The sequence below is a fragment of the Oryctolagus cuniculus genome, chromosome 15 (assembly GCF_051225735.1).
Source record: "Oryctolagus cuniculus isolate XC-2025 breed Fujian yellow rabbit chromosome 15, ASM5122573v1, whole genome shotgun sequence".
Lineage (NCBI taxonomy): Eukaryota > Metazoa > Chordata > Mammalia > Lagomorpha > Leporidae > Oryctolagus > Oryctolagus cuniculus.
This window is the reverse complement of record NC_142881.1, coordinates 64,221,358-64,245,064: the sequence shown is the minus strand read 5'-3', so window position 1 is coordinate 64,245,064 and position 23,707 is coordinate 64,221,358. Positions and strand designations below refer to the sequence as shown.

Genomic DNA, 23,707 nt, shown 5'->3' with positions numbered 1-23,707 from the left:
AAGTGAGCCAAGGTGCCGGCCCCACTGCTTCGTTTTTAATAGCTGCGTCTTTGTCACATGGATATCCATAAGTTTTTTTTAATATCCATAAATTGTTGCATGTGTCTCTTATTGGTGGACATCTAGATTATTTTTAACCTTTTCCTGTTACAAATAATGCTGTAATGAATAGCTTGGTCCATAATTTGCACTGGTGCAATTATTTCTCTAAGATTGATTTCTGCAAATGAAATTGTGTTCTATTCCTTTATGTAATTCTTTTTTTTTTTTTTTTTTGACAGAGTTAGAGAGAGAGAGAGAGAGAGAGAAAGGTCTTCCTTCTGTTGGTTCACTCCCCAAATGGCTGCTATGGCCGGCGCACTGTGCCGATCCAAAGCCAGGAGCCAGGTGCTTCCTCCTGGTCTCCCATGCAGGTGCAGGGCCCAAGCACTCGGGCCATCCTCCACTGCCTTCCCAGGCCACAGCAGAGAGCTGGACTGGAAGAGGAGCAACTGAAACAGAATCCGGCGCCCCAATCGGGACTAGAACCCAGGTTGCCGGCGCCGTAGGCGGAGGATTAGCCTAGTGAGCCACGGCGCTGGATTTATGTTAATTCTTCAAACATAACAAAATTCATTTTCTTTTTTTTTTTTTTTTTAAAGATTTATTTACTTATTTGAAAGTCAGAGTTACACAGAGAGAGGAGGAGAGGCCGAGAGAGAGAGAGAGGTCTTCCATCTGCTGGCTCATTCCCCAGATGGCCACAACGGCCGGAGCTGCACTGATCCAAAGCCAGGAGCCAGGAACTTCCTCTGGGTCTCCCATGTGGCGGCAGGGGCCCAAGGCCTTGAGCCATCTTCTATTGCTATCCCAAGCCACAGCAGAGAGCTGGATCGGAAGTGGAGCAGCCAGGACCCGAATTGGCACCCATATGGGATGCTGGCACTGCAGGCAGCGGCTTTACCTGCTATGCCACAGTGCCAGCCCCCAAAATCCATTTTCTTGAAAGTGCTGTAATTTGTCTTATATACAGATAGTCTTTACTTTGTTTTCCTTCTGTCTTAAAAAGCTTGTTGACATTATTCTTCTTAGGCCTGGAGGACAAGATTTAATATAGCAGTTAAAGGATATAAATATAGGACTTTGTTACTGGAATAATTTCTTGAAACTTAAACTGTTTATGTAGTCTTTCATACAGTAACTACTCTTTGTCTTAAAAATTATTGATTTGGGGGCCAGCGCCATGACTCACATGGCTGATCCTCAACCTGTGGCTCCGGCATCCCATATGGGCACCGGGTTCTAGCCCCAGCTGCTCCTCTTCCAATCCAGCTCTGCAGTGGCCTGGGAGGGCAGTGGAGGATGGCCCAAGTGCTTGGGGCCCCACACCTGCATGGGAGACCAGGAAGAAGCACCTGGCTCCTGGCTTTGCATCAGTGCAGCACCAGCCGTGGCGGCCATTTAGTTGGTGAACCAATGGAAGGAAGACCTTTCTCTCTGTCTCTCTCTGTCTGTAACTCTTCCTGTCTATAAAAAATTATTGATTTGTCTTACAAATTATTTTCAGGTTTTTGCACTTTTTGATCCTGACCCTTTTTGCCCTTGTTGGTCTGATGTTGCTCTCTCTTTCCTCCATACACCAACTAGGCCTGGATAAGAAAGCAAAATGAAGAGCCTCTTTTTTTTTTTTTTTTTTTTTTGCATCTGTTTCTTTGGCTCCCAAGTGACTTGCGAAATTGACTGAATCACTTTTGTTTCTTTCTTTCTTACTGACATTGATTGTATGCATGTCCAGTTATTTCAATTTAGCAAGTTTTTAACTTCTGTGTGTGTCATAACTTAAATTTTTCTCGTTTTTCTGAGCTGTCTACTGAACAGACTGGAACCCCCACACCCCCAACCACACACTTTCTCTCAGCACTTAGGACAGTTCATAAATGTTGATTGAGTCAGATTTGTTTGGCAACCTGATGTAAAAGAAAGGAGTCACGGCCAAATTGAGTAGAAGTCCTAAAATATGTTTAAAATTTAGCCAATTAGATGGTAGATGCAGAAATGCCAAAATATTCTGGTAACCAGGTGTGATTCATAGAGTGGGAGGATTTGCATCACCTGGAAGCTTTGTTAGTCTTGCAGAATCTCGGGCCTCGTGCTGGAGCTACTCTGTGGTTTAACAAGATCCTCATGTGACGTATGTACATGTTAAAGCTGGAGAAGGCCTAATTTCGTCTCCTACATTCTTCAAAGAAGAGAGAGATTTCAGTTAAGTCAGGATGGATGAGTGAGCCCAGGCTTGAGGGCCAATTCAGTTCATTATAACAGTGGCTTCAGCAAAGGCTTAGTAGGAATGGTTCAAGTGGTAGAGATTTCTCATTGAGGGATAGGTGCTGATAAGAGATTAATTAAGGAGATAAATCAAAGCCAGTTGTAAGGAGACCTGAGTATCAGTTCAGTGAATTTTCATATGATAGTCCACGCATAGTCATTGAAAATTTTTGAGCTAAAAAAATAACCATTTAGGAAAGCTCACCTAGTGTCAGTACCCAGAAAGATTGGAAGATAGTAAGTTTAACAAGAATATAAATGGAGATCTAATTCTAGTAAAATAGACATTGAGTGATGAAACCTGGTCTAAGGGTATGGACATTAGAACAGAAATGACAGGAAGAATAGTAGAGGCATTCCGAAGAAGAATAGAAAAATATTGGGTTACCTACTACACCAGAGTAGGAAGGCCTCCTGACTTTTGTCTAAATCTGTTCCTTATTCGGTTTTGGTGATCATCTATCTCACAGTTACATTTTGCTTGCGCATAATACTGTTGTTCTACCTTCTTGCCAATCTGTGTCCAGCACCTTTTAAACCTAGTTTACCACTTATTCTCCATTTATAGTAATGTTTTATGGTAGATGATAAGTACGTGATTTTATGAGTATACATGAGTACTTGCCAGGTGTATTACATCTGATCATTAATAATATTTTAGATTTTATCAGGCTAAGAAATGATATTTTTAAAAATAAAAATTTACTCACTTGAAAGGCGGAGTGACAGGGAAAGAGAGATACCTTCTATCCTCTATTGATTCATTCTCCACATGGCTGCAACAGCTGGGGCTGGGCCAGGCCAAAGCCAGGAGCCAGGAACTCCATTCATGTTTCTCACTTGGGTGTCAGGGAGCAGAGTAGCCAGGGCTTTAACTGGCACTAAGGTATGGGATATAGGTGTCAGGCGGCAGCTCCCCCTGCTATGCCACAGTGCTGGCCCCTAAAAAGTTTTATGAAGAATTTAGCCAGTGCCGCGGCTCACTAGTCTAATCCTCCGCCTACGGCGCCGGTACGCTGGGTTCTAGTCCCGGCTGGGGTGCCAGTTCTGCCCGGTTGCTCCTCTTCCAGTCCAGCTCTCTGCTGTGGCCCGGGAAGGCAGTGGAGGATGGACCAAGTGCTTGGGCCCTGCACCCACATGGGAGACCAGGAGAAGCACCTGGCTCCTGGCTACGGATCGGCACAGCACGCCGGCTGTAGCAGCCATTTGGGGGGTGAACCAACAGAAGGAAGACCTTTCTCTCTCTCTCTCTCACTGTCTAACTCTGCCTGTCAAAAAAAAAAAAAAAAAGAATTTAAACATGCAGAAGTAGAAGAATGTAAGGAATCTCCACATATTCATCACCTCTCATGAAGTTCTCAGCTCATGATTGATCTTGTTTTATCTGTATGCCTGCACAGCCCTTCCATATTACTTTGAACCAAATCTCAGATATCACATTTTATATGTAAATGTTTAGTGTGTATCTGTAAAAGATTAAGGTACTTTATGAAAATCATAATACAATTTTCACACCTGAAGACCTAATAATTTCTTATCAATTTGTAAGGTATTATTTTCCAAATGTAAATGAGCACCTTTGAAGATAATAACTTTCAAACTATGTGTTACAGACTGCAGTTCCAAAAATAAATACTTAAACTTTTGAGTTCATATTGATAACTTAAAGAATTGATCATTTTTCATGCTAGGGAACTAGATCATTACATTGAAAACTGGTTGAAGGGAAAAAATCAAATATTATACCTTTCATATATAACTGTACTTCAAGGAAACCATGGCTGATAAGGGGAAGTTTTTCAAGTATCCCAGATAGTAAATGAAGAAGGAATAATAGAATTAGATGTAGGAACTGATCCTCAGGCACAAAAACGAGAGACATTCTCAAGTCAGTTGTTACTTGTTTCTTGATGAAAGTATGTGAAATACCTAGTGATAGTCTCGACAGAAAAACTGAATCAGCTCTTTGGCTCTCAGGACGTTAAAGGACCACAGTTTCATGTGGCAGAATCCAGACAGTGGGAGATTTCAGAACAAGCCATCTGGTTTCTTCCACAAATAAACTGCAGAAAATAATAAGGGAGGTGAGGCTTATTGTTGAAAAGATGAGGGGTCTTCAGAAAGTTCATGAAAAGTATGTATGATGAAAAAATTAGGTATGGATTTCAGAATTTTATTCGTGCCAAAGTAAACTTACCCTTGAATTCCATTTTCCATGAACTTTTTGGAGTCCTTTGTACATTGAAGTCTTTATGAATAAAAAGGTCTGATGTCTTCAGAATGGCTTTCAGATAATCTAGCATAGTGATTGAGATACAAATGAAATCAAATTGACCATGACTTGGTAATTGTCTAAAATGAACATGAAGGTAAAAATGTTCATTATACTAGGTTGAACCACAAGGAATTTTTTTGTAAATTAAAACCTCTGAATTTCAGTAATGTCATATAGTTCAACCTAATACTACTCTACTTTTATGTGTGTTTGAAATTTTCTGTAGTAAGAAGTTAAATAGGGGCCGATGCTGTGGCATAGCGGGTAAAGCTGCCACTTGCATCCCATATGGTTACTAGTTCAAGTCCTGGCTGCTCCACTTCCAATCTAGCTCTCTTCTATGGCCTGGGAAAGCAATAAAAGATGGCCCAAGTGCTTGGGCCTCTGCACCTGTGTGGAAAACCTAGCAGAAGCTCCTGGCTTCAGATTGGCCCAGCTGCAGCTGTTGCAGCCATTTGGGGAGTGAACCAGTGGATGAAAGATCTGTCTCCCTCTCTCCCTTCCCCTTCCCCTCCTCCTTCCCCTCTCTTGTTCCACCGCCCCCCCCCCACACCTCTGCCTCTCTGTAACTCTGCCTTTCAAATAAATAAATAAATCTTTTTAGAAAAAAAGTTAAATAAAATAACAAAATAAAGCATTCAAAAGTAATTGGAAATTTTAACACTGACTCATTGATAATAAGGAACTATTATTTTAAATGCAATGACATAACACATTTACTTAATGTATATATGTATTTAATGGCTTATTTACTTATTTGAAAGGCAGAGTTAGATCTTCTATTTATGGTTCATTCCCCCAAATGGCCACAATGGCTGGAGCTGGGCTATACTGAAGTCAGGAGCCAGGAACTCCATCAGGGTCTTCCACATGGATATCAGGGGTCCAGATACTTGGGCTATATTCAAGTGCTTTCTCTGGGCATGTTAGTAGGGAGCCGAATTGGAAGTGGAGCAGCTGGGACTTATACCAGTGCTCTTATGGGATGCCAGTATTGCAGGCAGTGGCTTAACCTGCTGCAACACAATGCCAGCCCCTTTGTGTGTGTGTGTGTGTGTGTGTGTTTTAATAGTTTAAATCATTTTAATAGTTTAATGGGTTTTTTCCCCCTTTTGGTATAATATTTTTTTTAACCCAGAAGCCTTTTCTTTAAGGTATACAAACTTAATGCATTTCATAAATACAGATTTAGGAACATAATGATTCTTCCCACCCTTCTTCCTCCTCCCTCTCCTATTGTCATTCTTATTTTTTACTAAGATCTATTTTCAATTGGCTTTATACACATAAGATTAACCCTATACTTAGTAAATAGTATGAAAAAAACCTATTCCTTGACAGTCAAGATGAGGTCTGTTCAAAGTCATCGCATCTCAAAGTGTCAATGTCACTTCTCTAGGTTACCTTTTAGATGTTCTGGTGGTTACCACAGATGAGGGAGAACATATGCCATTTGTCCTTTTGTGATTGGCTTATTTCACTAAATGTAATGTTTTCCAGTTGCATCCATTTTATTGCAAATGATAAGCTTTCTTTTTTTTTTTTTTTACTGCTGTGTAGTATTCCATAGCATACATATCCCATAATTTCTTTATCCAGTCTTCAGTTGATGGACATTTAGGTTGATTCTATATCTTAGCTATTGTTAATTGAGCTGCATTTTTTTTAACAAGACCTTACGTTTTTAGAGGTACCTATTAAAGCACATAAAGCTAAAATGATGTTACGTCAGGAATTTGCTTCAAAACATTCAGAGGAGTGGTTCAGAGCAAGGCAGAGTATTGAAGAAACAGGATTTGCAACGGATTGGTGATTGTTGCAGCATAGTGATGGATCTGGGGATTTATCTTTACTTTGGAGTAAGTTTAAAGTTTTCCATAATTATAAGTTTAAAAAAATCCAGAGTTTAACCCTGTTTGTAACTCTAGAATATTAACTCTTAATGATTGTGCCATTGTTTCTCATATTGTGATTTTATCTGCATTCATGGAGATTTCTGTGGTACCTGGAAAGCAGTATTTTTAAAGATTTGTTTATGTATTTATTTGAAAGGCAGAGTGATAGAGAGGGAGGGACACAGAGATATCTTCCATCCACTGGCTCACTCCCCTAAATGTGTGCAACAGGCAGGTCTGGGCCAGGCTGAAGCCAGGAGCCAGGAGCTCCATCTTGGTAGCAGAAGCCATTTTCCACTGCCTTCCTAGGCACATTAGCAAGGACTTGAATTGCTCATACTCAGACTCTGATACAAGTTGCCAGTGTTGCAAGTGGTAGCTTAACCTGCACTACAAAAGAGGCCTTGCATTTTTAAAAAAATATTCATTTATTTACTTATTTATTTGAAAGCCAAAGTTACACAGAGATGGAGAGGCAGAGAGAGAGAGGTCTTCCATCCGCTGGTTCATTCCCCAATTGGCCACAACTACCAGAGCTGTGCTGATTCAAAGCCAGGAGCTAGGAACTTCCTCCAGGTCTCCCACATGGATGCAGAGGCCCAAGGACTTGGGTCATCTTCTACTGCTCTCCCAGGCCATAGCAGAGAGCTGGATCGGAAGTGGAGCAGCCGGTACTTGAACTGGTGCCCATATGGGATGCCGGCACCACAGGTGGCGGCTTTACCTACTACGCCACAGCGCCGGCCCCAGCATTTTTAGTTTTAATAGTTATGAATTCATTTTAGTGTTACCTTATACTTGTGGCAATAATACTGCAGGTTTTCCATTTATGAAGTGATATAAATCATACTTTTGAAACTCTTAAGTGAAAAATTATTTGGTTTTTAAAATATTCCATAAATAATACTGGTAGAATTCAGATACAGAAATTCAGGTATGATAAGAATCATTGCATGTATGAGATCAAAGTTGGCCCCTTCAGGATGCTGTACTGAATCCATTGGTGCAAATGGTGAACCAGAGTGTTTTAGGAGCTTTCTTTATACCCCTATTATCTACGTTTTAGTGCCTCCCACACTCTTTGGAAAGAATGAGTATTTTGTATTAAAACCATCTGTGTACATCTGTGTATCTTCAGAAGCCTTAACCCTTATAAGAAATTACAGGAAGCATTTTTTGTTACAGAATGTCATACCCAGGCTATCCGCCCAGTGGCTACCCACCTTTCCCTGGATATCCTGTAAGTATTTCCACTTAACAATATTAAAAGTAATTCACGTCCTCAGAAAATTGTGGTCATAGGACTAGTCTGTGATAGATTTTTTTTTTTTTTGAAGATTTATTTATTTGAAAGAGTTACAAAGAGATGTAGAGACAGAGAGAGAGGTCTTCCATCTGCTGGCTCATTCCCCAGATGGTTGCAACGGCCGGAGCTGCACTGATCCGAAGTCAGGAGCCAGGAGCTTCTTCCGGGTCTCCCAGGGAAGGACTTGGGCCATCTTCCACTACTATCCCAGGCCATAGCAGAGAGCTGGATTGGAAGAGAAGTAGCCAGGACTAGAACTGGCGCTCATATGGGATGCCGGTGCTTCAGGCCAGGGCTTTAACCTGTTGTGCCACAGCACCAGCCCCGTGTGATAGATCTTACAGATATGCCACAACAGGGATCATAAACTCAAATGCTCTGAGGTGCCAAGTGAAGACAGAGAGAGTGTGAGAACTTAGAGCACCTGCTTCCTCGGGAAAGCCAATGGCTGCTCAGCTCTAGCTTGATGTGGGTACGGCTGTGCAGGAAGGCAGACCAGTGTTGCAGGTTACTCCAATTCTTCAAGTAAGGCAAGAAACCTGGATTTTTTTTATGAAATTGCCCAAGTTTTAAGCATGTGGATGCTTAAAAATAAAAAGCTAACTGCTCTATGATCTAATAAAACTTATGCATGAGTTGAATCTCTCCCATGAATTCATGATTCTTAAATCTTGTGTTAAAAGTATTAAAATAATTAAGAAGGGCTTGACTCAGAGGTAGCAAATTATAGTGAATCAGAGGGCCCTGGGCTTGTGTTGTGAAACTTGTAGTATTTAGAGTACATTTTACAAATATGCTAAGTTCCACCTTTTTTTTTTTTTTAAGATTTATTGATTTATTTGAAAAAGTTACACAGAGGAAAGGCAGAGAGAGAGAGAGGGGTCCTTCATCCAATGATTCACTCCCCAGTTGACCGCAATGGCTGGAGCTGCGCCGATCCGAAGCCAGGTGCTTCCTCCAGGTCTCCTACGCGGGTGCAGGGGCCCAAGGACTTGGGCCATACTCCACTGCTTTCCCAATCCATAGCAGAGAGTGGGATTGGAAGTGGAGCAGCCGGGTCTTGAACCGGCGCCCAGATGGGATGCCGGCACTTCAGGCCAGGGCCTAACCCACTGAGCCACAGCGCCGGCCCCTACCTTTGTTGATAATTGTGATACTCTGAAGACTGAACTCATTGCTGAGGCATGCATAAGAGTTACCCATTTGTTTTATGCTTGTAAGTATGGAGGGCTGCTGTCTAACCCTAGGAAAATAGTCAGAGGAGCCTTTACAGTTTAATGATAATGTGTGTATATCCTCACGCAAGGTGACTATATAACTCTCTTAAATTTATTATAGGAGAGATAAGAGGAATATATTTCCAAGTTCCTGTGTACTAAACTGGACTCTGCCATCCATTTTAGTTAGTGTAGGATAATTTCTGAAACAACGAACCCCCAAATCTCAATGGCTTTACATAATAAAAACTTAGGTCTTGCTCACTTAAGTCGCCTGGAAGTCAGTGGCAGGGTAGGGGGAGGTTGGGAGGAAGCCTTATTTCATGTAGTGTTTTAGGTTCTGAGTCTCCATCCTTAAAACTATTTGTACCCACCTAAAATCCTCACTGGACCCTTTGCTTTTGGCTGGGAGATGAAGGAAGAACATGGAGGATTGGACAGAGATTTTCAGGAGCTAGGTTGGAAGTGGTGTATGTACATCACTTTTAAGTTCATTCACTGATAAATAGTCACATGGTCCTACCTAGCTGCAAGGAGGTAGGACGTCTGGGAAATATGGTCGAGCTCTGCGGTGAGGGAGTGAAGAGTTTCTTGAACATGTAACCATCTCTGTCACTCTTTGACATTCCTGAGGTCTAAAAAAACCACACTGTGTGTGATTTGGGTCACCTTTTCAAAGTCACCTTAGGCAGTAGGTGCAGGTATATTCCAAGAAAGCTATGAATTCTTCTGTTTAGGGTTCTCATATTTTCAGATGCTAGGGAAATGAAGGAATTTAGGAGCTTAAGGTTTGAGAAATAATCTAGTTCTGACTCCCAAGTCGAAAAATAGACCCCTCTTGTCTGATCTAAGTAGAATTAAATTTGAATGCAGACAAACAAATGTTCTGAAAAACTAGTAGATGGATAAATTGATAAACTAGTATAAATTACTAAAGTGTAAAAGAACAAGCTAGAACTTAATACTAGTCTTTTTTTAAAAAAAAAAAAGATTTTTTAAAAGATTATTTATTTAAAAGAGTTACACAGAGAGAGGAGAGGCAGAGAGAGAGAGAGAGGTCTTCCATCCCATGGTTCACTCCTCAGTTGGCCTCAATGGCCGAAGCTGCACCCATCCGAAGCCAGGAGCTTCTTCCAGGTCTCCCACGTGGGTGCAGGGGCCCAAGGACTTGGGCCATCTTCTACTGCTTCCCCAGGCCATAGAAGAGAGCTGGATTGGAAGAGGAGCATCCTGGTCTCCAATAGGCGCCCATATGGGATGCCAGCACTTCAGGCCAGGGCATTAACCCATTGTGCCACAGTACCAACTCTCCTCCTCCCCCCCAAAAAAAAAAGATTTGAAAGGTACAGTTAGAGAGGGCTACAACCTAGGCTACTTGTTTTTGTTTGTTTGTTTGTTTTTAAGATGGGTAATATTTCTCTTGGGTCATATTTTCCAGTGATCACATTCATTTGAAAATTTTTCTGATTTTTCAGCCTGCAGGTCAGGAGTCATCCTTCCCCCCTCCGGGTCAGTATCCTTATCCTAGTGGCTTTCCTCCGAAGGGGGGAGGTGCCTACCCACCAGCACCAAGTGGTGGCTATCCTGGATCCGGAGGCTACCCTGCGCCTGGAGGCTACCCCACTCCTGGAGGCTATCCTGGTGCCCCACAGCCCGGTGGAGCCCCATCCTACCCTGGAGGTAAGTTATGAGTCAGGGAATTAGTAATGATGTGGGATCGCTGTCATTCTTCTACCTTTTCTCTCTCCTTTCTGTCTTCCTTGTTTTATATGAAGTCAGATTTAATGTTTGCTAACCTTGGACAGTAACTGTAGACAGTAAGGATCTAGCTGGCAAAGTAGAAGGATAAAGGTTCCTCAGGCCATGAAAGCTGGGAGCAGTCTCAAAAACTGCACTCTGAAGAGAACTGGAATAAATGTGATGTTAATAAAAGATGAGCATATAACACTGTGCTCAACTATTTGTCATCTTCAGAACTAATTAATACACTATAGTTAACATGTCTGTGACCTCTAGACAGCTGTAACCCCCACCCCTGCCAAAAAAAACCAGAACAACTAAACAGCACTCTTGTGTGGTAAGTTAGTAAGGAACACGAGTGAGGTAAAATTTTTGAAGTTTATTTAAAGATTTGTGTATTTGTTTGAAAGGCAGAGTTACATAGACAGGGATCCTCCATCCACTGGTTCCCCACATGGCTACAATGGCCAGTGCTGGGCCAAGCTGAAACCAGGTGTTTCATCCAAGACTCCCATGTTGGTGGCAGGGATCCAAACACCTGGCCCACCTTTAGCTGTTTCTCCTAGGCCATCAGCAGGGAGCTGGATTGGAAGTGGAACATCCAGGACACAAACTGGCTCCCAATGCTGGCCCTGAAGTTTGTTTTTATGTTGTTATTTTAAAATTTTTATTTATTTGAGAGTCATGGTGAGATTCAGAGCATACTCCTAGCTGCTGGTTCACACCCAACTGCCTGCAACAACCCAGTATGCTCTGGCCAAACTGGAAGCCAAGAACCCAGTCTAGGTCTATGTCTTGGGTGACAGGAACTTGATTATTTAAGCTTTTAGCTCTGCCTTACATGTCTACATAAGCAGAAAGCTGGAATCAGGAGCCAGAGACAGGCATCAACCTTTGGCACTTTCTTGCTAGGCCAAATGCCTAGGGAGAAAGTTTCTTTTATTTATTTGCAAAATTTTTTAAAAATTTTATTTATTTGAAAAGCAGAATGACAGAGGGAGAGGGAGATATTCTTTCTTCTGGTTTACTCTACAAATGGCCACAACAGCCAGGTCTGAGCCAGTCAAAGCCAGGAGCCAGGAACTCCATAATGGTCTTTTTTTTTTTTTAAACTGTTTATTTGAAAGGCAGAGTGAGAGAGAGCGAGAGCGAGATCTTCAGTCCACTGATTTACTCTCCAAATGACCATGGCGACCAGGGCTGGGCTAGGCTGAAACTGGGAGCTTCTTCTGGGTCTCCCACGTGAGCGCAGGGGCCCAAGGACTTAGGCCATCTTCCTGCTTTCCCAGGCATGTTAGCGGAGAGCTGGATTGGAAGTGAGCTTCCGTGACTTGAACTGGTGTCCATATGGGATGCCAGCATTGCAGGCAGTGGCTTAATGTACTATGGGCCCCCTCCATCCTGGTCTTCCACGTGGTCAGGAGAGGCCCAGGTACTTGAACTATCTTCCTCTGCTTCCCCAGGCACATTAGCAGGAGGCAGGATTGGAAGCAAAGCAGCTGAGTCTCAAACTGGCACTCTGATATGGGATGCTCGCTTCATAATATAGCTTAACCATGCCTCAGTGCCAGCCCTAAATTAATTTTTTTAACAGGGAAGGAGTTAGAAGTTGAACTTGGACAAAAAGGGACTGTTTCCACTGTCAACAGTAGAGCATTTTCTAAAGTTTTTCTGCCATTTGAGAGCTGTCGCTGTACTGAATTGGATTGTTCTTTTCTCTAGTTCCTCCAGGCCAGGGATTTGGAGCCCCACCAGGTGGAGCAGGCTATCCTGGATATCCACAGCCACCTTCACAGTCTTACGGTGGTGGCCCAGCACAGGTCCCACTACCTGGTAGGTACCAGCTACCCAGAGAAAAACAGTACATGATATTTTGAGTTTTTTCAGTTGCCACTGAGAGAATTTAATTTATATTTGGGGTAGTCTTCAGTAAACATTTACATATTTCTGTAAGTAATCTTAAATACATGGTTTCATGAAATATATTAATGGAAATACTTGATTTGTAATATGGAGATAAGGACCGCTATTTTAAATTTTTAAAATCGGTCCTAAAGCCAAAAAGCAAAACGTACGGGAACTTCTCTGCCCACTGATGTACCACAAATGAAACCATATCTTGATGACCATTCCAGATGGAGTCAGAATTTAATCTGGTTCAAATACAAAAGTATCATTTGTGAAGATCTTATTATAGAACATGGGATATTAAAAAGGTTCTTATGACCAGTGTTGGTTTTAGATTCAGTAAATTATGGGTTAATTTTCATTGCCAACAACACAGAGTGAAAATTCTCTTATGTTTCCTTATTCACAATAAGTCAGCACTGTCATGAGAAATTAAAGAAGATCTGTTTGCTGTGTACTTTTTTTTTTACCATATAGGTGGTTTTCCTGGAGGACAGCCCTCTCAGTATCCTGGAGGACAAGCTCCTTACCCTAGTCAGGTAATCTTGCTCTTATCTTTTAAATTTCATCTGCATGATGACAAAGAAGGGCTCCACTCCTTTGCTGACATCAAAACTTTACCGGAAGCTGAGGAAATGTTTGATCACAGTAACTTAAAACTCCATGCTGTCTGTGGTCCCTCAGCTTGAAGTAAGAGCCTGATGGCATTCACAAGGCTGTGCTAGGGCCTTCTCACAGGTGGTTAATGCGCATAACTTTCTGGGAGAGATTCACTTGGGCTCTTGGCATTGCTTTTACTTCTTTCTCCACTTCTTACCCTTAAAAGTAATTATAACCGAATTTGAGTGAGTAGGTGATGGTGTTTCTGTCATTGACTTATGAAGACTGATTTTGTTTTCCATGCTTACCTTTATAACTTTCCACTGTTCTTTCAGATCAGTACAGAATCCTTTTCTTCTTATCCTGTTTTCTCTCCTGTTTCTTTGGATTATAGCAGTGACGTGAGTAAGGTTTTGTAATGTTCACTGATCACTAGGTCACCTATTTGTGCCTTCATTTGTTTCTGATTTCTCATGTATTTGTCTCTCATCACTTCCTTGAGGGCTTAACTCTTTTTTTTTTTTTTTTTAATTTTTTTTATTTTTTGACAGGCAGAGTGGACAGTGAGAGAGAGAGACAGAGAGAAAGGTCTTCCTTTTGCCGTTGGTTCACCCTCCAATGGCCGCCACGGCCGGCACGCTGTGGCCGGCACACCGCGCTGATCTGATGGCAAGAGCCAGGTACTTCCTCCTGGTCTCCCATGGGGTGCAGGGCCCAAGCACTTGGGCCATCCTCCACTGCACTCCCTGGCCACAGCAGAGAGCTGGCCTGGAAGAGGGGCAACCGGGACAGAATCCGGTGCCCCGACCGGGACTAGAACCCGGTGTGCCGGCGACGCAAGGTGGAGGATTAGCCTAGTGAGCCGCGGCGCCAGCCTCTTTTTTTTTTTTTTTTTTTTTTTTTTTAAGATTTATTTATTTTACCTGAAAGTCAGTTACACAGGGAGAGAAGGAGAGGCAGAGAGAGAGGAAGAGGGAAAGAGAGGGAGAGAGGAAGAGGGGGAGAGAGAGAGAGAGAGGTCTTCCATCTGCTGGTTCACTCCCCAATTGGCCACAGCAGCCGGAGTTGTGCTGACCCAAAGTCAGGAGCCAGGAGCTTCTTCTGGGTCTCCCACGCAGGTGCAGGGGCCCAAAGACATGGGCCATCTTTTACTGCTCTCCCAGGCCATAGCTGAGAGTTAGATCGGAAGTGGAGCAGCCGGGTCTTGAACCGTGCCTATATGGAATGCCAGCACTGCCAGTATTCCATATGGAATACTACAAGTAGAAAATTGTATGTTTACCATAAAAGCAGGGATGTTTCTTATTAATTCTCTTCATAGATTTCTGGCTTAGAAACTAGTAGAAGATGGATACTAAGGCTTATTAGTAGAACAAAGTGTTGGTATGAAAATACAAGTAAGTGGGAGGAATTATTATTTAAAGATTTATTTATTTATTTGAAAGGCAGAGTTACAGAGAGGCAGAGGAAGACAGAGAGAGATGGAGGTCTTCCATCCACTGGCTCAGTCCCCAAATGGCCTCAACAGTGAGTGCTGGGCCAAGCCAAAAGCCAGGAGCCACAAGCTTCATCTGTGTCTCCCACATTGGTATAGGAGTCCAAGTAGTTGGATCTTCTGATGCTTTCCCAGGCACATCAGTAGAGACTTGGATTGGAAGTGGAGTAGCTGGGACACAAGCCAGCACCTGTATGGGATGCCAGTGTCACAGGCGGCAGCTTAACCTGCTATGCTATAATGCCGGCCCCATAAGAGGAATTAGTGATCCTAAAAATGTTTTTTGGGGAGGCCGGTGCTGCGGCATAGTGGGTAAAGCCATGCCTGCAGTGCCGTCATCCCCTGTGGCACCAGTTTGAGTCCTGGCTGCTCCACTTCTTCTTCTTCTTCTTTTTTTTTTTTTTTTTTTTTTGACAGGCAGAGTGGACAGTGAGAGAGAGAGAGAAAGGTCTTCCTTTCCGTTGGTTCACCTTCCAATGGCCGCCGCGGCTGGCGCACCGCGCTGATCCGAAGGCAGGAGCCAGGTGCTTCTCCTGGTCTCCCATGGGGTGCAGGGCCCAAGCACCTGGGCCATCCTCCACTGTACTCCCTGGCCACAGCAGAGAGCTGGCCTGGAAGAGGGGCAACCAGGACAGAATCCGGCGCCCCGACCAGGACTAGAACCCGGTGTGCCAGCGCCGCAAGGCGGAGGATTAGCCTAGTGAGCCACGGCGCCAGCTTGCTCCACTTTTGATCCAGCTCTCTGCTGTGGCCTGGGATGGCAGTAGAAGATGGCCCGAGTCCTTGGGCCCCTGCACCTATGTGGGAGAACCGGAAGAAGCTCTGGCTTTGGATCAGTGCAGCTCCAGCCATTGTGGCCGTCTGGGGAGCAAACCAGCAGATGGAAGACCTCTCTTTCTCTCTCTCACTCCCTCTCTCTCTCTCTCTCTCTCTGTCTCTGTCTCTCTGTAACTCTGCCTTTCAAATAAATAAATACATTTCTTCCTTTTTTTTTTTTTTTAAAGAGCTCTCTGTTAAAAAAATGTTTTTTGGAATGCCTGCTGAAAGATGATCTTGTCTTCTCCTTCCTATTTACTTTGCCCCCAGAAGTTAAGGGTATATTTCCATAGTAAATGGGTATAATTCTAAATACTTTCAGTGGCCTAAAAAGTAATCAAATCATTTTATATTTTGAAATGATATTGACTGCATATTTAAATAACATTTTGCAGACATTGGATTTTATTAGATGCCATTACAATTAAATGCTTTAAGAAATTTATTCATTTATTGAAAGGCAGAGTGATAGGGATCTCTTGAAACTGCTGGTTCATTCCCCAAAGGGCCACAACAAGTGGGCCAGGCCAAAGTTAGGAGCTGGGAACTCCATCCAGATATCCCATGTGGGTGGCAGGGATTTAAGTCATCTGCTGCTTTGCAGGTGCATAAGCAGGGATCTTTTTTGAAAGTGGAGCAGCCAAGACTCAAACCGGTACTCCGTGATATGGGATGTGAGTGTCCCAAGTAGTGGCCTGACCTGCTGTGCCATAATGCCTGTTCCAACAATTTAAAAAGTTTAAAAACTTGTGTGGAATCATCTTGCCTCATCCCATCCTTCTTGAGCCCAGATTTGGACTTGAATGTTTTAAGAAAACTAATGAGTTGTATCATAAAATTCTCCTTTTTTAATTTTGAAGTAACATCAGATTTAACAACAAAGCTGCAAAAATAGTATGAAGAATTCCTTTATACCCTTTATTCAGATTCTTCAAATGTTAATCTCTACATAGATAGAATACAACTATCAAAATCGGGACGTAACATTAGTAAATATTACCCTGTTGGGACCGGCACTGTGGCACAGCGGGATAAAGCCCTGGCCTGAAGTGCCGGCATCCCATATGGGTACCGGTTCTAGTCCCGGCTGCTCCTCTTCCCATCCAGCTCTCTGCGGTGACCTGGAATAGCAGTAGAAGATGGCTCAAGTAGTTGGGCCCCTGCACCCACTTGGGAGACCTGGAAGAAGCTCCTGGCTCCTGGCTTTGGCGGCCATTGGGGCCATCTGGGGAGTGAACCATTGGATGGAAGACCTCTCTCTGTCTCTACCTCTCTCTGTAACTCTGTCTTTCAAATAAATAAAGTGAATCTTTAAAAATATATATATTATTACCCTGTCTGCAGACGTTATTCACAGTTTACTGGTTGTTTTTTCCCTTTGTCCTTTTTTTCTAATGTCCTTTTTCTGCCTCTGAAGCAAATCCAGATTGAAACATTACATTTATTGTCATGTTTCTTCAGTCTCCTTTATTCTGAAACTGTTCTTCACTCTGTTCATGACCTTCACACATCTGAAGTACACTACTAACAATTTTGTAGAATGTTCCTTAATTTGGGTTGGATGTTTCCTAAAGACTCAATTCAGGTGATGGCTTTTTGGCAGAAATACTATAGGAATGATGTTTACCCAGGATTCACTTGTTTATAAAATTTCACGTATTCTATTCCTGATGATAATTTTGATCACTTGTTTAAGATGGTGCCGGCAAAATTCCTCTGCTTTGATGTTAGAAACTATTCAGAAGCCTTAATTTTCATCAGTTTCAACACCCATTAATAATTCTTGCCTGAAACACTTATTGCTGTTGTGTTTGCCAAATGGTGATTTTTAAATTTCTACACAGATTTGTATTTTTAAAATACTGCCCTGGTTTGTTTCTTTTTAAAATAGATAAATTTAAATTTAAAAAATTAAAATTAAATTAGATAATGTCTGGAAAAGTTTTTATGTTGCATCATTATCAATAGAGATTCTTTATTTTGATCACATGCATTTTGTTCTCAGCCTGCTGCAGTGACTCAAGGCACTCAGGGAACAATTCATCCAGCTGCCAACTTTGATGCTATGAAAGATGCAGAAATTCTCCGTAAAGCAATGAAGGGATTTGGTAAGGAAAATATATTTTTGTGTTTTTTAATACATGAAAGTGACAGGTTTTAAAGTAAACCTGATGTCGTAAACCAAGCTCGAATGTCAGTCTGTGTACATACCCTCATTTTGGTGCCCAGTGCTTTGCAAGTGTTTTAACAGATGGCTTGGAGGAACACTAAGTACAGGATTCATCCTTGACTTAAGTACGTATGGTTCTTCCAGGGACAGACGAACAGGCAATTGTGGATGTTGTAGCCAACCGTTCCAATGATCAGAGGCAAAAAATTAAAGCAGCTTTTAAAACCATGTATGGAAAGGTATGTTTCATTTTGTTATCTGGAGTGAATACCAGCAGTTGGTGTGTAGATGTTGCGCTTAGAGCAGATTGGAGACTGCCTTTTTATTAGAATCTGTGCTATAAAGAGAAGACAACTGGGTAGACCTTAGGAGTAATAAATTCACTATTTCTGTTGAAAACTTTTTCATCCTAGAATATTCCTTGATCTTGCAGTCGTATCTTCTACGTCTTAGATAGTTGTTCAGTAAAAAGTAGATTATGACGATAGCCATGATCAAGGGCTTGGTAATCAACTTTCTGTTGATAATGGGATTGAAGGCTTATTACACACCCTCTCTCTAGGCATGTTGTGTATTACAGCTATATGAACTACTTGCATTCTCCATACACAGCATGCTCCTTTCTACTTCTGTGTTTTGTACATACTGTTCTCCTGGCTTAGAACACATTTTCTTCTTTCTTTGCATACGAAACAACTTCAGTATGTGGCTTAGTATCAGCTACTCTATGAAGTTTATCTCACTGCCATGGGCAGAATTTAACAATACTTCCTCTGTGGTCCATAGCACTTTTGTGAAACCTCTGCCATGGCTCATCTTATTGCCCACTCCTGGTAACTGTGAGCCCCCCAGGACAAACCATGTCATATTTGCCTTTGTATTTGCAGCACCAAGTATTCAGTAACAAGTAGCTGCTTAGTACGCATCTATGAAATGGTCATCGATGAAATGTAGCAAAATCCTATGGCTAGAAATTAAATATAAAATTAAATTTTGGCTAGAATTAAATTAAATTAAATTTAAATTAATTTATTAATTAATTATTTAATTAATTTATTAATTAAATTAAATTATGGCTAGAAATTAAATATAAAATTAAATAAATGAATCTTAAAAAACAAAATGAAGATATTTCCCATGTTATTTTGATTTGTATTTACATTGTATTATGCTGTCTTAAATTTTCTCATATATTGCTTTAACTTAAAACCACTCATAGCCTGGTTTTCTTATCCCCAATCACCTCTTCTTTTGACCTCTTATTATAAAATACTGTTCTTCTAGCCTGCTATAGAGTTGTCTTTTTTTTTTTTTTTTTTTTTTTTTTTTTTTGACAGGCAGAGTGGACAGTGAGAGAGAGACAGAGAGAAAGGTCTTCCTTTGCCGTTGGCTCACCCTCCAATGGCCGCCGCGGCCAGCGTGCTGCGGCCGGCACACCGCGCTGATCCGATGGCAGGAGCCAGGAGCCAGGTGCTTTTCCTGGTCTCCCGTGGGGTGCAGGGCCCAAGCACCTGGGCCATCCTCCACTGCACTCCCGGGCCACAGCAGAGAGCTGGCCTGGAAGAGGGGCAACCGGGACAGAATCCGGCGCCCCAACCGGGACTAGAACCCGGTGTGCCGGCGCCACAAGGCGGAGGATTAGCCTAGTGAGCCGCGGCGCTGGCTCTAGAGTTGTCTTTTATTCCACATTCTTCTTTTTTCTTTATTTTTTTAGAAGATTTTTACTTATTTATTTGAGAGGTAGAATCACAGACAGTAATGGGGAGAATCAGAGAGAAAGGTCTTCCATCCAGTAGTTCACTTCCCAGATGGCTGTAACGGCCAGAGCCGGGCCAATCTGAAGCAAGGATCCAGGAACTTATTCCAGGTCTCCCATGTGAATGCAGGGGTCCAAGTGCTTGGGCCATCTTCCACTGCTTTCCCAGGCCATAGCAGAGAGCTGGATGGGAAAAGAAGCAGTTGGGACTAGAAATGGTACCCACATGGGATGCCGGTGCCGCAGGTGGAAGATTAACCTACTGCGCCAAAGTGCCAGACCCTGCATTTATTAAGAAAAACAAAAACAGAGCCGGCGCTGCTGCTCAATAGGCTAATCCTCCACCTTGTGCCGCCGGCACACCGGGTTCTAGTCCCGGTCGGGGCGCCGGATTCTGTCCCGGTTGCCCCTCTTCCAGGCCAGCTATCTGCTGTGGCCAGGGAGTGCAGTGGAGGATGGTCCAAGTGCTTGGGCCCTGCACCCCATGGGAGACCAGGAGAAGCACCTGGCTCCTGCCTTCGGATCAGCGCAGTGCACCGGCTGCGGCGGCCATTGGAGGGTGAACCAACGGCAAAGGAAGACCTTTCTCTCTGTCTCTCTCTCTCACTGCCCACTCTGCCTGTCAAGAAAAAAAAATTAAAAAAAAAAAAAAAACCAGGTTATTTATTTGAAAGGCATAGTTACAGAGAGAGCTTCTTTCTACTTACTGACTTCCCAGATGGTTGCAATGGCCAGTGGTGGGCCAGGCCAAAGCCAGGAACTTTGGCAGGGCCAAAGCACTTGGGTCATCTTCGGATGCTTTCCCAAGCACATTAGCAGGGAACTGGATTGATGGGATGCTGGTATTGGAAGCAGTAGCTTAACCTGCTGTACCACAACAATGGCCCCCACATTTTTTTTTTAAAGATTTATTTAGGGGCCAGTGCTGTGGCATAGTAGGTTAATCCTCTGCCTGTGGCACCGGCATCCCATGTGGGCACTGGTTCTAGTCCCAGTTGATCCTCTTCCAATCCAGCTCTCTGCTGTGGCCTGGGAAAGCAGTGGAAGATGGCCCAAATGCTAGGGCCCCTGAACCCATGTGGGAGACTGGGAGGAAGTACCTGGCTCCTGGCTTTGGATCGGCACAGACTCAGCCATTGCGGCTATTTGTGGAGTGAACCAACAGAAGGAAGACCTTTCTCTCTGTCTCTCCTTCTCACTATATGTAACTCTACCTCTCAAATAAAAAAATATTTTTTAAAAAAGATTTATTTATTTGAGAGTTACACAGAGAAGGAGAGGCAGAGAGAAAGAGGTCTTCCATCCACTGCATCACTCCCCAACTGGCCACAACGGCCAGAGCTGCTCCAAAGTCAGGAGCCAGGAGCTTCTGGGTTTCCCACAAAGGTGCAGGGGCCCAAGGACTTGGGCCATCTTATACTGCTTTCCCAGGTCACAGCAGAGAGCTGGATTGGAAGTGGAGCAGCCAGAACTCAAAACAGGCGCCCACATGGGATGCTGGCACTGCAGGCGGCAGCTTTACCTGCTATGCCGCAGTGCTGGCCCCACCATGTTGTTTTTAGTCAGTCAATATTCAGTGCCTGCCAGATGCCAAGACTGCCTTGTCCTGGCAAATGGCTACTTACTAACTTTTATTGATCTAATCCCTAAAGTGACTCTTCAGAATGTGTTTTATGTGTTTTTTCATTTCCATTGCTATCACTCAAGTTCAAGCTCTTACTACCTTCCAAAAACTTAAATGTTCTCATCTATAACCTCTTTCTGTTATAGTCATTCTACATACTGTTGCTTTATCAATGCCATTTTCTTGTGTTAAAGTTTCCAAAGGCTCCTCCAAAGTAGAATCAAATTTACATTCTATAATTTGACATTGATGATAATAACCTAAGATTTTGTTATAACTTGTTTTACATATTTATTTTGAAAACCTTCCTAACAAAACCACTTATCTTGTTGTTCCATTGAACAAACTTTGTTCATTCTTGCCCCTATACCAGTGATTCTCAGCCCTGGCTGAAATTCAGTCTCTTTTAGAATTTAAAATCCAACGCAGAAACTCTCAGTTTAGTCATAATAGAATAAATAAAATAACAAACTTTAAACGTATACATTTACTTTTTTCTTAGTATATAATGTTTAGATTTGTAGATGAGGTTTTCATAATACAATTTTATTTCATTTTCATATTTGCTTTCAAGGATATAAGTGACAAAATTTGGAGAGTATGTATACTTAGCTTCCTTTTGTAATTAAACAGGATTTAATCAAAGATCTCAAATCAGAGTTAAGTGGAAATATGGAAGAACTGATCCTTGCCTTGTTCATGCCGCCTACGTATTATGATGCTTGGAGTTTACGGAATGCAATGCAGGTACTGTTGGTCATTTACTGTATTTCATCCTATTTCATATGTAAAAAGTCATAATTATGGCTGTTATGAATTTACAGAAGTAATTAAATGAGCAATGATTTCATATCATCAGAATACAGAGCTTTTCCATTCTAGAGGACCAAGAAATATTTGATGGAGCAGTATCATTTTATTACTTTCATAGATATTGTCTTGAGTAATTCCCTCTTTATTTCACTTAGGGAGCAGGCACTCAGGAACGTGTATTGATTGAGATTTTGTGTACAAGGACAAATCAGGAAATCCGAGAAATTGTCAGATGTTATCAATCAGAATTTGGACGAGACCTTGAAAAAGACATTAGGTCCGATACATCAGGGCATTTTGAGCGTTTGCTTGTATCCATGTGCCAGGTGAGTATAGCATGAATATTTGTTGCTGGAGGGAACATATTTTATTGCATATTGCCAGTGAGCATTCTTTAATCTTTTTAATATTTACCTGCCTTCAGATATTTCCATCTTTAAGAGAGGCCACACAGAATCCAGTGCTGAATATTGAACCCAGGCACTCCAATATGGGATGTGGGCATCTTAACCTCTAGGCTAAATGCCCAGTCCCTGGGAAAAAAACCTAATAGACCTTTATTTCTTCCAATCCCTGCCTTTCTCTGTTTTCAGGGCAATCGGGATGAGAACCAGACTGTCAACCACCAGATGGCTCAGGAAGATGCACAGCGTCTCTATCAAGCTGGTGAAGGGAAACTAGGGACAGACGAATCCTGCTTCAACATGATCCTTGCCACGAGAAGCTTTCCTCAGCTGAGAGCCACCATGGAGGCTTACTCCAGGGTATGAGCTCCTTTTTTCAAGATTTGTCTTCTGTTTTAAGATGTAAAAATATTGAACCCTGTAATTTGTGTTTGCAGATGGCTAATCGAGATTTGTTAGCAAGTGTGAGCCGTGAATTTTCCGGATATATTGAAAGTGGTTTGAAGACCATCTGTAAGATATTTGTGTTCTTTCTTATTTTGTTTTTTAAATGAATGGAGGCTTTGAAAGCTTCACTGGCAGAAGCTGAGCTATTTTTTATATACAATTTCCTATGAATGCTTGGTGGTGTCATCAGATAGGACTGTTTGGGATCATTTGGCCTTTATTATGCCCTTCTTGAGGATTAAGAAAGAATATCCTATAGATTATAGCATTTCCTTTAAGGTAAATGGGACTGTCCTAAGGAACTGCTAGTGACACCACAAAACATCATTTTGAGTTCCCCAAACATACCTTTCAAGTATTCAGTGCAGTGAGACCCATTACTCTTTTGAAATTAAATAACTAATTTTTAGTGGTCTGTTACCCACAAATATAGCAAAATGGAAATTTCATTCCTATGAATAATAAAGGACAAAAGAGAGTACCTCACTGTTACTGGTAATGGCATGTCTTGTAAATATTAGGGTACTTCAGAATGTTCATGAGCAAATGTAGTTAAAAGATAAGTTTATTTTGGTGCAAAAGATTTTGAAATCCATGTACTTGAGGAATCTTCAGTTAATGGAAAAAACTATCCATGGGTTTCAAAACTTCTTGCAACAAAATTTACCTTTTTATTCCTTTTTTTTTTTTTTTTTTTTTTGCCATCCTTTTTCTTTTTTGAGAGAGAAGTAGAGCTTCCATGTACCGGTTCACTGCCTAGATGTCCACAAGAGCCAGGAGCCAGGAACTCAATCCAGGTCTCCCACATGAATGGCAGAGACCCAGCTACTTGAGCCATTACCTGCTGTGCCACAGGATGCACATTAGCAGGAACCAGGAATTGGAGTATAGCCAGGACTTGAGCCCAGGCACTCCAGTTTGCGATGCCTAGGCCAGG

At 42.2% G+C, this 23,707-nt stretch overlaps 1 protein-coding gene across 6 annotated transcripts in view; it reads left to right on the top strand.

The window, feature by feature from the left end:
• Positions 1-23,707, top strand: part of ANXA7 (annexin A7) — a 40,493-nt gene that overhangs the window by 13,212 nt on the left and 3,574 nt on the right. For 3 of the 6 annotated variants that reach the window (XM_089313486.1, XM_008269958.5, XM_089313485.1), the window contains exons 2-12: positions 7,660-7,714; positions 10,473-10,677; positions 12,460-12,570; positions 13,123-13,184; positions 13,581-13,646; positions 17,562-17,664; positions 17,871-17,965; positions 21,740-21,853; positions 22,075-22,245; positions 22,513-22,683; positions 22,761-22,836. In XM_089313486.1, coding sequence (XP_089169612.1) covers positions 7,661-7,714; positions 10,473-10,677; positions 12,460-12,570; positions 13,123-13,184; positions 13,581-13,646; positions 17,562-17,664; positions 17,871-17,965; positions 21,740-21,853; positions 22,075-22,245; positions 22,513-22,683; positions 22,761-22,836 — 1,228 coding nt within the window. In that variant the 5' untranslated portion in view covers position 7,660. Of the gene's footprint in view, positions 1-5,343; positions 6,439-7,659; positions 7,715-10,472; positions 10,678-12,459; positions 12,571-13,122; positions 13,185-13,580; positions 13,647-17,561; positions 17,665-17,870; positions 17,966-21,739; positions 21,854-22,074; positions 22,246-22,512; positions 22,684-22,760; positions 22,837-23,707 lie in introns of those variants that run through there. The other 3 variants (XM_070057842.2, XM_089313487.1, XM_070057841.2) reach the window with 2 other exon arrangements.